Genomic DNA, 18,508 nt, shown 5'->3' with positions numbered 1-18,508 from the left:
CTCTTATCTCTCTCTGTGGATCTCTCTCATCTCTCTCTGTGGATCTCTCTCATCTCTCTCTGCTCTGTGGATCTCTCTTATCTCTCTCTGTGGATCTCTCTCATCTCTCTCTATGGATCTCTCTTATCTCTCTCTGTGGATCTCTCTCATCTCTCTCTGCTCTGTGGATCTCTCTTATCTCTCTCTGTGGATCTCTCTCATCTCTCTCTATGGATCTCTCTTATCTCTCTCTGTGGATCTCTCTCATCTCTCTCTGTGGATCTCTCTCATCTCTCTCTGTGGATCTCTCTCTCTCTCTGTGGATCTCTCTCATCTCTCTCTGTGGATCTCTCTCATCTCTCTCTGTGGATCTCTCTCATCTCTCTCTGTGGATCTCTCTTATCTCTCTCTGTGGATCTCTCTCATCTCTCTCTGTGGATCTCTCTCATCTCTGCTCTGTGGATCTCTCTCATCTCTCTCTGCTCTGTGGATCTCTCTCATCTCTCTCTGTGGATCTCTCTCATCTCTCTCTGTGGATCTCTCTCATCTCTCTCTGTGGATCTCTCTCATCTCTCTCTGTGGATCTCTCTCATCTCTCTCTGTGGATCTCTCTCATCTCTCTCTGTGGATCTCTCTCATCTCTCTCTGTGGATCTCTCTCATCTCTCTCTGTGGATCTCTCTCATCTCTCTCTGTGGATCTCTCTCATCTCTCTCTGTGGATCTCTCTCATCTCTCTCTGTGGATCTCTCTCATCTCTCTCTGTGGATCTCTCTCATCTCTCTCTGCTCTGTGGATCTCTCTCATCTCTCTCTGCTCTGTGGATCTCTCTCATCTCTCTCTGCTCTGTGGATCTCTCTCATCTCTCTCTGTGGATCTCTCTCATCTCTCTCTGTGGATCTCTCTCATCTCTCTCTGTGGATCTCTCTCATCTCTCTCTGTGGATCTCTCTCATCTCTCTCTGTGGATCTCTCTCATCTCTCTCTGTGGATCTCTCTCATCTCTCTCTGTGGATCTCTCTCATCTCTCTCTGTGGATCTCTCTCATCTCTCTCTGTGGATCTCTCTCATCTCTCTCTGTGGATCTCTCTCATCTCTCTCTGTGGATCTCTCTCATCTCTCTCTGTGTGATCTCTCTATCTCTCTCTGTGGATCTCTCTCATCTCTCTCTGTGGATCTCTCTCATCTCTCTCTGTGGATCTCTCTCATCTCTCTCTGTGGATCTCTCTCTCTCTCGTGGATCTCTCTCATCTCTCTGTGGATCTCTCTCATCTCTCTCTGTGGATCTCTCTCATCTCTCTCTGTGGATCTCTCTCATCTCTCTCTGTGGATCTCTCTCTCATCTCTCTCTGTGGATCTCTCTCATCTCTCTCTGTGGATCTCTCTCATCTCTCTCTGTGGATCTCTCTCATCTCTCTCTGTGGATCTCTCTCATCTCTCTCTGTGGATCTCTCTCATCTCTCTCTGCTCTGTGGATCTCTCTCATCTCTCTCTGTGGATCTCTCTCATCTCTCTCTGTGGATCTCTCTCATCTCTCTCTGTGGATCTCTCTCATCTCTCTCTGTGGATCTCTCTATCTCTCTCTGTGGATCTCTCTCATCTCTCTCTGTGGATCTCTCTCTCATCTCTCTCTGTGGATCTCTCTCATCTCTCTCTGTGGATCTCTCTCATCTCTCTCGTGGATCTCTCTCTGTGGATCTCTCTCTATCTCTCTCTGTGGATCTCTCTCATCTCTCTCTGTGGATCTCTCTCATCTCTCTCTGTGGATCTCTCTCATCTCTCTCTGCTCTGTGGATCTCTCTTATCTCTCTCTGTGGATCTCTCTCATCTCTCTCTGTGGATCTCTCTCATCTCTCTCTGTGGATCTCTCTCATCTCTCTCTGTGGATCTCTCTCATCTCTCTCTGTGGATCTCTCTCATCTCTCTCTGTGGATCTCTCTTATCTCTCTCTGTGGATCTCTCTCATCTCTCTCTGTGGATCTCTCTCATCTCTCTCTGTGGATCTCTCTCATCTCTCTCTGCTCTGTGGATCTCTCTCATCTCTCTCTGCTCTGTGGATCTCTCTTATCTCTCTGTGGATCTCTCTCATCTCTCTCTGCTCTGTGGATCTCTCTTATCTCTCTCTGTGGATCTCTCTCATCTCTCTCTGTGGATCTCTCTCATCTCTCTCTGTGGATCTCTCTCATCTCTCTCTGCTCTGTGGATCTCTCTTATCTCTCTCTGTGGATCTCTCTCATCTCTCTCTGTGGATCTCTCTCATCTCTCTCTGTGGATCTCTCTTATCTCTCTCTGTGGATCTCTCTTATCTCTCTCTCTGTGGATCTCTCTTATCTCTCTCTGTGGATCTCTCTCATCTCTCTCTGTGGATCTCTCTCATCTCTCTCTGTGGATCTCTCTTATCTCTCTCTGTGGATCTCTCTCATCTCTCTCTGTGGATCTCTCTCATCTCTCTCTGCTCTGTGGATCTCTCTTATCTCTCTCTGTGGATCTCTCTCATCTCTCTCTGTGGATCTCTCTCATCTCTCTCTGTGGATCTCTCTCATCTCTCTCTGCTCTGTGGATCTCTCTCATCTCTCTCTGCTCTGTGGATCTCTCTTATCTCTCTGTGGATCTCTCTCATCTCTCTCTGCTCTGTGGATCTCTCTTATCTCTCTCTGTGGATCTCTCTCATCTCTCTCTGTGGATCTCTCTCATCTCTCTCTGTGGATCTCTCTCATCTCTCTCTGCTCTGTGGATCTCTCTTATCTCTCTCTGTGGATCTCTCTCATCTCTCTCTGTGGATCTCTCTCATCTCTCTCTGTGGATATCTCTTATCTCTCTCTGTGGATCTCTCTTATCTCTCTCTCTGTGGATCTCTCTTATCTCTCTCTGTGGATCTCTCTCATCTCTCTCTGTGGATCTCTCTCATCTCTCTCTGTGGATCTCTCTCATCTCTCTCTGTGGATCTCTCTCATCTCTCTCTGTGGATCTCTCTTATCTCTCTCTGTGGATCTCTCTCATCTCTCTCTGTGGATCTCTCTCATCTCTCTCTGTGGATCTCTCTTATCTCTCTCTGTGGATCTCTGTGGATCTCTCTCATCTCTCTCTGCTCTGTGGATCTCTCTTATCTCTCTCTGTGGATCTCTCTTATCTCTCTCTGTGGATCTCTCTCATCTCTCTCTGTGGATCTCTCTCATCTCTCTCTGCTCTGTGGATCTCTCTTATCTCTCTCTGTGGATCTCTCTCATCTCTCTCTATGGATCTCTCTTATCTCTCTCTGTGGATCTCTCTCATCTCTCTCTGCTCTGTGGATCTCTCTTATCTCTCTCTGTGGATCTCTCTCATCTCTCTCTGTGGATCTCTCTCATCTCTCTCTGTGGATCTCTCTTATCTCTCTCTGTGGATCTCTCTCATCTCTCTCTGTGGATCTCTCTCATCTCTCTCTGCTCTGTGGATCTCTCTTATCTCTCTCTGTGGATCTCTCTCATCTCTCTCTGTGGATCTCTCTCATCTCTCTCTGTGGATCTCTCTCATCTCTCTCTGTGGATCTCTCTCATCTCTCTCTGCTCTGTGGATCTCTCTTATCTCTCTCTGTGGATCTCTCTCATCTCTCTCTGTGGATCTCTCTCATCTCTCTCTGTGGATCTCTCTCATCTCTCTCTGTGGATCTCTCTCATCTCTCTCTGTGGATCTCTCTTATCTCTCTTATCTCTCTCTGTGCATCTCTCTCATCTCTCTCTGTGGATCTCTCTCATCTCTCTCTGTGGATCTCTCTCATCTCTCTCTGTGGATCTCTCTCATCTCTCTCTGTGGATCTCTCTTATCTCTCTCTGTGGATCTCTCTCATCTCTCTCTGTGGATCTCTCTCATCTCTCTCTGTGGATCTCTCTTATCTCTCTCTGTGGATCTCTCTCATCTCTCTCTGTGGATCTCTCTTATCTCTCTCTGTGGATCTCTCTCATCTCTCTCTGTGGATCTCTCTCATCTCTCTCTGCTCTGTGGATCTCTCTTATCTCTCTCTGTGGATCTCTCTCATCTCTCTCTGTGGATCTCTCTTATCTCTCTCTGTGGATCTTTCTCATCTCTCTCTGTGGATCTCTCTCATCTCTCTCTGTGGATCTCTCTTATCTCTCTCTGTGGATCTCTCTCATCTCTCTCTGTGGATCTCTCTTATCTCTCTCTGTGGATCTCTCTCATCTCTCTCTGTGGATCTCTCTCATCTCTCTCTGTGGATCTCTCTCATCTCTCTCTGTGGATCTCTCTCATCTCTCTCTGTGGATCTCTCTCATCTCTCTCTGCTCTGTGGATCTCTCTCATCTCTCTCTGCTCTGTGGATCTCTCTCATCTCTCTCTGCTCTGTGGATCTCTCTCATCTCTCTCTGTGGATCTCTCTCATCTCTCTCTGTGGATCTCTCTTATCTTTCTCTGTGGATCTCTCTTATCTCTCTCTGTGGATCTCTCTCATCTCTCTCTGTGGATCTCTCTTATCTCTCTCTGTGGATCTCTCTCATCTCTCTCTGTGGATCTCTCTCATCTCTGCTCTGTGGATCTCTCTCATCTCTCTCTGTGGATCTCTCTCATCTCTCTCTGTGGATCTCTCTTATCTCTCTCTGTGGATCTCTTATCTAGACACTGTTTAACATGCACGCACACTTGCAAAGGGCCCGAGCAAAAGTATTGTTCCCAAAGTAAAAAACAAACAAAAAAAAAACCACATTCTTTCATTATTTCGCATTTAAAGACGAAATGCTGAATAAAACCTAATGAATGTAGTTAAACCCCATTTATACATGTAGCTGGAAATCATGTGCTGCTCAGTATCCAAAATGAAAGATGATATTTAATTAAGTAATGTTTCAAAACGTAATCATTATTTCGACATGATAATGGCATTTACTAGATCACTATGGCTATTGTTATTTTCAGAGCTGTTCAGCTGCAGGCTGAAGATGACGATTTAAAACAGTCATCCTCATAACACAACTGTTACATTTCTCATTTCTACAATTATTTTATTTCTGTGCTTTGAGTATCAGTCAGGTTTAGTCTTATTTGGGTTGTCTAATTTTATGTTTATATCCACACTCTTAATCCATAGATTATGCCTGATATCCACCTACTGTATATTACACATCACAGCTGATTTAGTAGCATGATCTCATCTCTCAGGGATTCTTATGTTTTATTACATTCAGTCAATAATCAAATCTTTAACTCAGACTAAATCTTTGATCCTGCTTGTGAAAACACTACACATGACCCAAAAGTTCACAGCATGACTAAACGGGTTACCGAAAACCCATCATCTCCTCCACAGAACTCTTCACTGAAAAACATGTGTAAATAGCAGGACGGCTGAGGTTAATATGATGTTATGATTTATGAATATATATCTGTAAAGCATTTATATGGGGTTACATAAGTCATAAATCATATCTTGCAAATTATAAATGATACAATTTTTAATAACGTAATATAGGGATCTGGGTATCTCAGTGAGTAAAGACGCTTACTACCACATCTGGAGTCGTGAGTTTGAATCCAGGGTGTGCTGAGTGACTCCAGCCAGGTCTCCTAAGCAACCAAATTGGCCCTGTTGCTAGGGAGGGTAGAGTCACATGGGGTAACCTCCTCGTGGTCGCTATAATGTGGTTCTCGTTCTCGGTGGGGCGTGTGGTGAGTTGTGCGTGGATGCCGCGGAGAATAGCGTGAAGCCTCCACATGCGCTACATCTCCACGGTAACGTGCTCAAGTCACGTGATAAGATGCGCGGATTGACGGTCTCAGACACGGAGTCACTACGCCACCACGAAGACTTAGAGCGCATTGGGAATTGGGCATTCCACATTGGGGAGAAAAGGAAAAACAATAATAAATAACGCAATATATATAAAAAAATATTTAGCTTCAGACACATTATTTTAAAGCCATGATGGTAAAAACAGCTATTTGTCGTTTTTGTGTTGGGGCCAGTGAAAATCTTGGCAGGGCAAGTAAAAATTTGAAGCACTGGCCCGACCGGGCCTGTAGAAAAAAATCCTTAGTTTTGATCCCTGATTTAAAGAAGCTTATAATTTTATAAAAGCACTTACATTAATTCTTCTGTTAAAACTTCTGTTTGTGGATGATCTGAGCTGTAAATAGTCATTTTAGTCGTCATGGTAATGAAGTTATAAAATTGTCTATAACTTTCCACAGATGTGGTTAGTAAGTGATTTTATCACAGTAAAATCATGTTAACACACATATTGTTTATGTCTTGTGTCTATACTTTTGAAACAGTGAGTATTGTAATGTTTACAGATTATTGACCCCATTGACTTCCATTGTAAGTGTCTCACTGGAACACACATTTAAAGAAAAGGAGGGACGAGTCGAAATAAATTTTTGTGGTAATCAACATTATGACACAAATACTGTCGATTGATCTTAACTTGTATTGAACCCGGAATATTCCTTTAACAGAAAATAATTTATATCTAAGCAGTTAGTGAGTAAACAACTTTACCAATCAGTTGATTTCTGCCGTGAACTTTTATTCTGAAAGTGTGGTGATGTAAGACTCTAGCTCCGCCCTCACATCCATCTGGACACTGCTGGCTCTGCAGTTGGATACTTTTGGAAATAAATTGTGACTTCCAGGCCATGAAAATGAAAAAATCCTTAAAAAAAATGCAAAAATATAGCCGATCAATGTTTTCTAGATACATAAAACAAAATGTTTTTAAAAAATCCTTATCCAGTACAAAAGATTGAAAAAATCATTAGTTACAAGGTGTGTTAACCCTGTTATGTCACAGTTAATTTAAATGATATGTGTGTGTGTCTCTTTAACAGGGAGGTCCAGGAGCCCCTGGGGCCCCAGGAGAGAATGGCCCTAAAGGACCTACAGGAGACCAGGGCCCTCCGGTATGTGTTTGAGCACGTGCGATACAGTAGCTGGGCTTATTGGAGTGAATCCTCTGATATTAAAACCCCATATCTGTATTTCAGGGACCGCCGGGACTTAAAGGAGAGAGGGGAGAAAGGGTAAGTGCTCTTTTAACATGTAGAATGTGTTTGACTGATCTAAATCACGTCTCAACTGGGCCAGGACCTGATAATTGATCACAGGTCTGTTTTTTAAAATGGAAGGGGAAAACGCTTCCCACATATTTTGTTGCTGACGTCAAAGACCGTGCATCCAATCAAACTCACCCCAAAAAAACACTGTACCTGGTAGAAACAGATGCCAACATGGACAGGTTGTGTGGCATGCACTGAGTCAAAACCAGTTGAGGAGCACTGGACAAGAGTTCAAAGATAATCCTCATATTCTTAACTAGGATCACAAAGCATTTTATGTGAAGATTAATACATTGAATTTAAGTATGTTAGTGTAAAATAGGGTGAAGTCCAGTCCACTGCTTCTGTTCAAGCCATCGCCAGACAAGTGTGTGAGCAGCTCATACAGAGTGAGTACAAACAGCTCTTAAAACATCTTCAAATCACATTCAGATTGAGTGTTAGTGTCTAATGTCTCTCTCTCTCTGTGGTGCGGTGGGGTCGTAGGTCACATGGCACGTTACAACTCTATTCTGAACCACATTCCCAGTCCGTCGGTGTCGATCCGTACTGTGCCTGGACCTCCAGGAGAACCGGGTCGGCAGGGGGCACCAGGACCTCAGGGAGAGCAGGGGCCGCCCGGGCGACCGGGATTTCCCGGCAGTAATGGCGAGAACGGCCAGCCTGGATCCAGAGGTGCTGCAGCAGAGAAAGAGTTTATACTTTAAACCTGCACACAGACTGACAATCTGAGAACAGTGTGTTGCTGAGATTCATTCAGCCATTTACAGTAACTCGACTGATGCTGAATGAGCTCAACAATAAGTATTTTTACATTGCCAACATTTTCACTGGCTGCATCACAAATATGATATTTATTAGGGATACACCAGTACAAGATTGTGTCCCAATACCGATATCTGATTATTTAAAAAAAATATGCCAATACTGATAGTTTGATGGTTCTGCTTTTTTATGGTACCTCGTTTCAAATCTCTGATAATTACTGGCGTGTGTTTTAGCACGGTGTCAGTATGACAGTTTCTCTGACCTTCGTTTAGGGATTCTGCAAAACCCCTTAACACATTTTTCAAAGTTCAGCACCTAACTCGTCCAGCACTGTTTGTCGTACACCTATTAACGAGGTCAGATCAACCGTCTTAAGGAGACGTGCTGTGACTTTTATAATCCATTGCGCATAAAAACAGAGAAAAAATCCCATAGATTTAACATGGACGGGAAATCTGAGGCATCACATCTCCAGATTAGAATGTCATAGAGACATGAGGGTGGGCTCTTTTGACTTGAGCTAGCATGCAGTCTTTAAGTATCTCCTTGGAAACTGCCTAGCAATGCCCTGGCAACCATCCAGAGCACCCTAGCAACCGAAGCCCATAGACTTCAATTGAAAGTGGCTGAGATGGATATTTTCGGATGAGATTGTCATAGAGATATGGGTGTTTGTGCATTGCTAATATTTATGTTTTAAAATATTTTGTTCACTAAAAGATATTTCATTCACGTTTTTTTTGCATTTGTGGCAAATTTAAAAATTTTACACTAGATTGAAACGATGACTGTTTCACAAACACACTTTAACGGGTAAACAATGTCATATTGTGTTTCCCGAAAGCACTCTATGACCCCGTTTACACCTGGTATTAAGATGCGTCTCAGGTGATCCGATCACGTGGTCAGGTGAGACACACGGCTGTTTACACCTGGTTGTTTAGATGCGTTTCAGGTGATCCGATCACATGTGGTCAGGTGAGACACATGGCTGTTTACACCTGGATGTTTAAATGTGTCTCAGGTGATCCGATCACATGTGGTCAGGTGAATGCATCTCAGATGAACACTTGTGATCGGATTTGGAGGGGAGGGTCTCTGTTTCATGACAACATACATCAGTCACTATGTCAGTGTGTTACTGCATGATAATAAACTGCAAACAAAGTCAGAAAAGACAAAGCATGAAAAAATGGCTTGTTATTTCTCCCAGATGCAGTTGAAATTTAAGCACAAGTGCAACATTTCAGGCAGAATTGTCTGTTATTTTACCTGTAATTACCTGTATTAACCTGAGCTGCAGATGTTTGTGCATCTCATAATTGTCCCTGCATGTTGATTTCAGACACACTGAAGAAGAACCATGGAGTTCCGTGTTTATGTGTCCGCTTTTTAATATTTTCAGATCGGACGGATATTTCATTTTAACCGCTCGTAACCGGCAAAGTTTAAATTCTTGTTTTAGCACAGCGGTTGATTGACAGGTGAGTGTCACTTCGCTGCTGTCAGGACGCATTCAGGACAGATTAGCGTTTACACCTCAAATGCAGTGTGGTTACATGCTTTTTTGACCACATTCTTTTTAGACCTGCATTTACCGCTGACCACATGTGATTCGATCACCAAAAACACATCTTAATACCAGGTGTAAACGGGGTCTTTATGGCGGCACTGGAGAGAATCTGGATTAGTTATCTGGATTAGGATCGGAAGCCGTGTGTGAACAAAGAACATGTCAAATCCTACAGAAACAGTGTGTGTGAGTGTGTTAATAGTCATGTGTGTGTGTTTGTGTGATCAGGTCCTCCAGGTGAGAAGGGAGATAAGGGCAGTCCAGGTGTGGGTGTCCAGGGACCTAGAGGACCCACTGGACCTCCAGGTAAAACTACACACACAATCGCATAAAAGGATTCCTTGTATTTTTAAAAAAAATATTTTTTTTTCAAATGAAGATGAAAGAAAATGTAGTTTAATCTTTAAAAAAACAAACAAAAATTCAATAGATACAAAATAATTTTGAACAAAAAGTTTTTCTTGTTTCAAAGGGGGCGTGACCCGAAACAATTGATAACCACTGCCGTTTGAATGAGTAGCTGGAAGCAGTGAAGTGCAAACATTTCAAAATAAGAGTCCCCGTTGTATTTCAAAGTTAAAGTGCATTTAAAGTTAAACGTTCCACACTATGAATCAAACCCACCCCCACACCTCCCATAGTGCATCTGGATTTTAATTCAGTTTGGACTCTTGTATCCCTGTCTGGCCCTCCCCATCACAGGAAGGAAAGTCTCAGAACATTTAATATAGGGTAACAATTTTAAAAACTATTAGCAGATTAACTGACTTTCAACACATTATCGAATCAATCCAATATCAGTCGACCTCTAATTTGTATTTATTTCTATAATGGTACATAAACCAATTTTAATATGATATATATGTGTAAAACATCTTGAGTGTTTTAAACTTGCATATATCCTATCCTGTTTTACTGATGATCAATGTAAAGGTCATGTTGAATGTGTGCTGTTTAATAAGAGTCTGTGATACATTATTTATTTTGAGATTGGGTTTGTTTTGGGATGGGGATACGGTATTAATTTTATTTGTTCAGGTCTTGAAAAAGGTCTTAAACTCTGCAGCAACACTGATTTTATTCAATTACTCGATTCCAAAAAATCCTCCATTACAAAATTGCTGAATCATCAAATCGAAAATAAGGAGGAAGTGACGCAACTCACGGATGAGGGTGCGAACACATAAGAGGTGTCAGCTGTGTGACGGCGCTTCACTTTAGATTTGAAAAACAATGCAGGACCTAAAAAATCATTTCAGCAATGCAACAGCACTTGAAAAAAAGACATCCAGCTTTCACAAACTGCCGGACACTTAAATGCAGTTATATTTAATGCGGTTATATTAAATGCGTTACATCTTTGGTGCGGTTATATTTAATGCGTTACATCTTTAATGCGGTTATATTTAATGCGTTACATCTTTAATGCGGTTATATTTAATGCGTTACATCTTTGGTGCGGTTATATTTAATGCGTTACATCTTTAATGCGGTTATATTTAATGCGTTACATCTTTGGTGCGGTTATATTTAATGCGTTACATCTTTGGTGCGGTTATATTTAATGCGTTACATCTTTAATGCAGTTATATTTAATGCGTTACATCTTTAATGCGGTTATATTTAATGTGTTACATCTTTGGTGCGGTTATATTTAATGCGTTACATCTTTGGTGCGGTTATATTTAATGCGTTACATCTTTGGTGCGGTTATATTTAATGTGTTACATCTTTAATGCGGTTATATTTAATGCGTTACATCTTTAATGCGGTTATATTTAATGCGTTACATCTTTGGTGCGGTTATATTTAATGCGTTACATCTTTAATGCGGTTATATTTAATGCGTTACATCTTTGGTGCGGTTATATTTAATGCGTTACATCTTTAATGCGGTTATATTTAATGCGTTACATCTTTGGTGCGGTTATATTTAATGCGTTACATCTTTGGTGCGGTTATATTTAATGCGTTACATCTTTAATGCAGTTATATTTAATGCGTTACATCTTTGGTGCGGTTATATTTAATGCGTTACATCTTTGGTGCGGTTATATTTAATGTGTTACATCTTTAATGCGGTTATATTTAATGCGTTACATCTTTGGTGCGGTTATATTTAATGCGTTACATCTTTGGTGCGGTTATATTTAATGCGTTACATCTTTAATGCAGTTATATTTAATGCGTTACATCTTTGGTGCGGTTATATTTAATGCGTTACATCTTTGGTGCGGTTATATTTAATGTGTTACATCTTTAATGCGGTTATATTTAATGCGTTACATCTTTGGTGCGGTTATATTTAATGTGTTACATCTTTAATGCGGTTATATTTAATGTGTTACATCTTTAATGCGGTTATATTTAATGCGTTACATCTTTAATGCGGTTATATTTAATGTGTTACATCTTTAATGTGGTTATATTTAATGCGTTACATCTTTAGTGCGGTTATATTTAATGCGTTGCATCTTTAATGTGTTTATATTTAATGCGTTACATCTTTGGTGCGGTTATATTTAATGCGTTACATCTTTAGTGTGGTTATATTTAATGCGTTACATCTTTGGTGCGGTTATATTTAACGCGTTACATCTTTAATACGGTTATATTTAATGCGTTACATCTTTAATGTGGTTATATTTAATGCGTTACATCTTTGGTGCGGTTATATTTAACGCGTTACATCTTTAATACGGTTATATTTAATGCGTTACATCTTTAATGTGGTTATATTTAATGCGTTACATCTTTGGTGCGGTTATATTTAACGCGTTACATCTTTAATGCGGTTATATTTAATGCGTTACATCTTTAGTGCGGTTATATTTAATGCGTTGCATCTTTAATGTGGTTATATTTAATGCGTTACATCTTTAGTGCGGTTATATTTAATGCGTTGCATCTTTAGTGCGGTTATATTTAATGCGTTACATCTTTAGTGCGGTTATATTTAATGCGTTGCATCTTTAGTGTGGTTATATTTAATGCGTTGCATCTTTAGTGTGGTTATATTTAATGCGTTACATCTTTGGTGCGGTTATATTTAACGCGTTACATCTTTAGTGTGGTTATATTTAACGCGTTGCATCTTTAGTGTGGTTATATATTTAATGTGTTACATCTTTAATGCAGTTATATTTCATGCGTTACATCTTTAGTGCGGTTATATTTAATGTGTTACATCTTTAATGCAGTTATATTTAATGTGTTATAGCTTTATTAAAGTTCAAATAATACAGGAGCAGATCATGTAAATAACTACAAACTCTGAAACGGTCATTTCTCTGTGCGGTCAGCGTCTCTTCTGTGTGTTGTGTGAATGTCCCGATCTAAGGGGGAGAGATTGAAACTGCACCTGTCTGATGCACACTCTGTCATGGGACGCTCATCCCTCGACCGCACACGCTTAATGCAGCTAGATTATAATGTGATGACTCGAGACTTATTGAATCATAATATATGTGTCACTGTGTGTTTCTTATCGTGAAGAACATTAGCAATAAGCAGCTTTATTAATAAGAGAGAGTTTAAGTTGAAGATGGACTAGAAGTGAACAGAAAGGTGAGAGAGGGTAGTCTTCACCCCATTATACACCGCAACAAAATACGTTTTTGATTTGTTTTTGTTTTGGCTTGTTTTGCAACATAAATATCTAAAACTCCTTTAAAACAATGTACATTTACTTCAGCAGCTATACTGCAGAAGAAAAAACTGTTATCTGAGATTATTGAATATAATATTAAAAATAAATATTTAAAAATATCTAAAAATCTTTTAAAAAAGATGCATTCAGAGATGATTTTGTCCTCTTTATTGTTAGTAAGCATGTTTAATACAACATTTTAAGTCTGGGCACAAGCTGAATAATCGGTTAAGAGCTAACGATTAATCGTTCTAATAATCGTTAGATTAATCGATTATCAAAACAATTGTTAGTTGCAGCCCTACCGGACACACACACCTGGTAAGATCATCTGCATGTGATTGCGGTGCTGTGTGTCATCACCGCGCGGGACAGCTTGAACTCGGCGAGAAACAGCACTCTAAACCTATTTATCTACACAATCGTTTGCAATATAGGCTTTTATGAAGCAACATAATGTCATGAAAAGATGTCCGTCGGACTTGATTAAAGTTACACATGCAGTTAAGGATGCACTAACACATTCTGTTCAATAAATCTGACTGAATCCCAAGATCTACGAATGTTATTTTCAGCAGATTATCGTTTGAGTGTTCTGTATAAATAAATATCCATTTGAATGAAATGGGATCTTTCTCCTCCTGTAAATTCGATTTTGTGATGATTGTTTAAAAAATAGATTGCAATGCCCCACTTCCGATAAACATTTTTAAGTTTATGGCTATTATTACAGGAAAAACTAAAATAATAAATAAATAAAATGGCATTTATATCTCTATAAAATAGTTTGACCACATATATAACTCAATAAACAATATTGGTGGGCAGACATTGTTTCTGAAAATAAAATATTTTATTTCCATGGCCTGTTTTCCCATATTTAAGTACTAAACTAAAATGGGTAGATCATGTTGAACTAGTTAAAGAAATAAAGTAGATCTTGCATTTAAGAAGTTGGGCACACCTGGAGAAGCCAGTCTCTGTCAGAGTGAATATATGTCTTTTTATATTCTAGATCTGCTTTGGGTGTCTGGTGGCTTCAGATATTGTTTGCACAATTGTTTTGTTGTTGTTATTCAATCGTAAAATACATCAAAACTTAGGCTAATTAATGCATTTTAGCCAAACGTGACTTCACCTCAACAACTTTGTGCAATCTGAGTTATTACATTTTTCTGATTACTCGATTAATCGTCAGAAATATTGTTAGATTACTTGATTACCAAAATAATCGTTAGTGACAGCCCTACATCAAAACAGTAATAACTTGCTCCGCCCCTGAAATTAATTTCTTTTTCAGCCGTGTGGGTCATTAGTTAATGTAAACTAATATTAAAAAAGCTATTTAGTCATCGTTTAAGTCTACTGTTATTGGTACTACAGCTTTCCTAAAATATTGCCAATAAAGGTTACAGCAATTATAGCACACAGTGATAGACCTGAAGAAGAAGTGTTATCATTGTCATAGGTGTTGATGTTCTGGTGCGTGAACTTGACCTACAGTCTGTTTTGGTCCTGGTCAAAAAGCCTCCTCAGAAGTGTGTGCCGGCAGTGTTTCAGTACTCCACAATTCACTGCACACTCATTTTCAGCTCTCACTTCATTCTGATGTGGCAGGCCCACTTGATACCATCCAATCAACTCCCTCTGAATAAAGCTGAAGAATGTATTTCCTGCCGTGCCCCCTCACAGGACCTCCTGGTGAAGGGAGAACAGGAAGTCCAGGTTCCTCTGGTCGCCCCGGTAACCCTGGCAGTCCTGGCAGATCTGGAATTCCAGGACAAGTGGGTCCACCTGGACCACCTGGATACTGCGACCAGAATGCATGCCTCGGGTACAACGCTGGAGGTGAGAAGCACACTCACTCTCTCACTCACTCACATACACACACACACTCACTCTCTCACTTACTCACATACACACACACACTCACTCTCTCACTCACTCACATACACACACACACACTCACTCTCTCACTCACTCACATACACACACACACTCACTCTCTCACTTACTCACATACACACACACACTCACTCTCTCACTCACTCACATACACACACACACACTCACTCACTCTCTCACTTACTCACATACACACACTCACACACACACTCACACACACACTCACTCACTCACTCACATACACACCCACACACACACTCACTCTCTCACTTACTCACATACACACACACACTCACTCTCTCACTTACTCACATACACTCACACACACTCACTCTCTCACTTACTCACATACACACACACACTCACTCTCTCACTCACTCACATACACTCACTCACACACACAATACTTGCAAGTATTTCTGTCCATCTTATAAAGACAACAGGTGCATGTGTTAAAGGGACCCATATGAAACACATGCATGTGATCATTTTACACGTCATCAGCAGTATGAAGGTGATGCTGCACTCATGTGATTGTGTGGTTGTGATTGTATCGCTGTATTCTAGGGATGCATCGATCCATTTACCTGGATCGGTATCGGCTCCGATACTGATGTATTTAACCGGATCGTGTATCAGTCCGATGAGCCCAATCCAAATCCATTAAAGTAGTCCATGTGACTCATTTAATTCAAAGTTTCCTGAAGACAAAGGATAGCTTTGTGAATCGTAAAAGCCTGCGTTTAATTAGTAAATGTATGTTCTGTTCCGAAACATAGTGAGCGTCCTCCAGAGGCAGCATTTTAAGGCATCATAGGTGCGCTCCTAACGTGAAGGCTGTTCCAGAAGGTAGATATCATAATTACGCTGTCTCTTAAAATTAGGGATGCACGGAACGACAAATTTCACTGACGTTTAAAGAAAATGTTGGAGTCGACTAGTCTAAATAAAAAACATTCAGAAAACAGTCAAAAAACATTTAAAATACTTAATCTATTCCAAATACGACTAGTAATTCCAGTGTCGACTATTAGCATCAGTAACGTTTAGTCGACTAGTCTCGCACATCCCTACTCAAAATATCTAGTTTTGGCAACATTTTAAGCAGCATCATATGTATCTTTGTAGGCGATTCCAGAATGCACAGCGATGGAAAAAAAAATCCAAATCGAGAGAAATTTGGATTATAAATATACTTATAATCCTTTCAATACTGAAAAATATCGTTAGAAAATTGTTTCATATCATAGAAAACTGGCTATTTTAGATGTGTGTGTGTGTGTGTGTGTGTGTGTCTGTGTGTGTGCTGTGTATATTTATGCCCATTAGAGTATCTCGTTTTTCCTCTCGCGTCACCTGTATTGAAATAAGTTGCGAGTCGAGTGTCCCGGGTGCTGTGCGTGAGGACTGCTATATGAGTGATGCATGGAGCTGCTGCCTATGTAGAGCATCCTAAAATCGCTCTCTTATGAGGCATCATTTCAGGAAGGATGCTGCCATAGAAGACAGCTGCCTATGTAGGCAGGAGACGGCGAGACAGCTCACTGAGTTTTGGATTTTCAGTGAATGCGTGCTGCTCTGTTGATACACACTCATAGCGGCACGCAATGTGTAGATGCTCAATAGTTTGGATTGGCTATAACGGCACCGGAGGAGCATTTCACCAGAATTTAAATAAGAAGCACATTAAACTACTGAGAACTAGGCCACACCCACTCAAAGGACTTCCTGGAGAGTTTTGACCATCAAAATAAAAGCCTGTGGCTTTTAAAGTTAAGTAGGCATGACTGAATATATATTACTTGTAACAAGGTTATGGTTGGGAAAAGAACCGGCTGAACAGTCAAAATAATATTTAATAACTTAAACAAAAAGACACACAACACAAACACACACATGGCAGCTGCATGTGGCTCTCTCTCTCTCTAACTGCCGCTTTCCGCTGCATTTGTCCCTCTCCTTGGCTGATTAGCTCAATTGGGTAATCACAACCCGGCCCCGCCCTCCTCGTCACACTCCTCCCTCCTTTGCCTCAGGCTGGGGAACCCCCGGCATGACGTTGCCCTTCTGGCTGTGCCTGCCTCTCTAGGGCTGGGGAGGGGAACGAGGGGAGGGAAAAACAAAGCAAAAACAAGAAAAGAGGAGAGGGAAAGCGCAAGGCGGAATGACTGAGAGAGAGAAAAAAAACGTGCTCGTCGGTTCCCCAGACACAGCGTCGCCTGGTCCTCGATCACTCCTCCACCCTCTGGTGGACGACAGCCACTCCTCCCCGGGTGGAATGGAGCCAGTCCTCTGACCCCTGGCGGATGGAACGCCCCTCCGTATTTTGGCAGCGGGTAGGGAACTCCTCCCTCCCTGGCAGTGGCTCCACCGCTCCAGGTGGCTGGCAGTGAGCCCCTCCTCCCCTCGTGGTCGGCAGCGACTCCTCTGTCCCCCAGCGGATGGCCGCGGTTGCTCCTTTGGCTGGATGGCAGCGGCAAGGACTCCACAACAGCACATCCCTCCTCCTTCCCGGGCTTCGGCACCAATGTAACAAAAATAGGTTCGTAGTTAACGGAGGAGTCAGGAGACAGCGAACAGTTGAGTGTTTTATTCTCTCGTCAGCTTCACACACACATTCAAACATAAACCAAAACGGCTCTGGGTGGCCAACTCAAAATAGCTTTTCTCTGTGGTCAGAAGATCGAGTGTTGCAGTCGGCATCGGGATTTTTGTAAGATATCGTTGATATCAGATTAACATCGTCCCATCGCCCAGCCCTAGTGTGGGTGAAACGAAAGAGAGAGAGGGAGCGCAAGGATGCTTTTCAACAGAAATTGAACAGAAATTGAACTAAATTTTGGATATTATTGTCATTTTTATCCAATGTACTGAATGTATGAACTGAAATAATGTGTAGTTAGAGGTTTGTGTTTCTTTCATATAAGTTCCACACAGTGAGGTAAAGATATTCTACACTCAGCACTGGTATCGGATCGGGATCGACTGATACAGAGATTTCAGGGATCGGAATCGGATGGGTAGAGAGAGTTATTGGTGCATCCCTACTGTATTCTTGTGTATGTGTTGTGATTCTCTGGATACATTGAGACACAGTCGTGTGTGTGTGTGTGTGAGTGTGTGTGTGTGTGTGTACTAACCCTCATTACTGTCCTAAGAATCGTATTAAATTCATAAATGTTATGTTGTGCTTAGTGACTGACATCCTGTGCATGTGCTGCATGAAATAATCACTGAGACTCTGTCACACACATACAGTAATAAACACTAAACATAACCATCGTGTAAAGTCTGGTAAACTTGTCACTGTCATGCAAATCTCATCTGCAAGGGCGGGGCAGTGGGCGGGGCTGATATTTAATGGGGTTTTTTTTTTATAGATATGAGCTCTTAAAGGGATAGTTCATCCAAAAATGAAAATTGTCATCATTTACTCACCCTCGTGTTGTTCCAAACCCGTTTGACTTTCTTCTGCGCAACACAACAGTAGAATGTTCATGCAGTTCTTTTCCATACAATGAAAACATAAAACACCATAAAATTATAATAAATAAGTCTATATGTTAATGCGCTATATTCCAAGTCTTCTGAAG

The 18,508-nt window shown here is 41.1% G+C and overlaps 1 protein-coding gene across 1 annotated transcript in view; it reads left to right on the top strand.

Annotated features, from left to right (window-relative positions):
• The window catches only part of LOC127421211 (collagen alpha-1(XIV) chain), an 86,790-nt gene that overhangs the window by 65,918 nt on the left and 2,364 nt on the right, over nt 1-18,508 (top strand). The window contains exons 39-44 of the mRNA XM_051664064.1: nt 6,793-6,864; nt 6,949-6,984; nt 7,343-7,409; nt 7,507-7,695; nt 9,590-9,667; nt 14,703-14,858. Of these exons, the coding sequence (XP_051520024.1) occupies nt 6,793-6,864; nt 6,949-6,984; nt 7,343-7,409; nt 7,507-7,695; nt 9,590-9,667; nt 14,703-14,858 (598 nt within the window). The remainder of the gene's footprint in view (nt 1-6,792; nt 6,865-6,948; nt 6,985-7,342; nt 7,410-7,506; nt 7,696-9,589; nt 9,668-14,702; nt 14,859-18,508) is intronic.

This window comes from Myxocyprinus asiaticus, chromosome 30 (genome assembly GCF_019703515.2).
Source record: "Myxocyprinus asiaticus isolate MX2 ecotype Aquarium Trade chromosome 30, UBuf_Myxa_2, whole genome shotgun sequence".
NCBI classification, from domain to species: domain Eukaryota; kingdom Metazoa; phylum Chordata; class Actinopteri; order Cypriniformes; family Catostomidae; genus Myxocyprinus; species Myxocyprinus asiaticus.
This window is presented reverse-complemented; position numbering and strand designations above follow the sequence as displayed.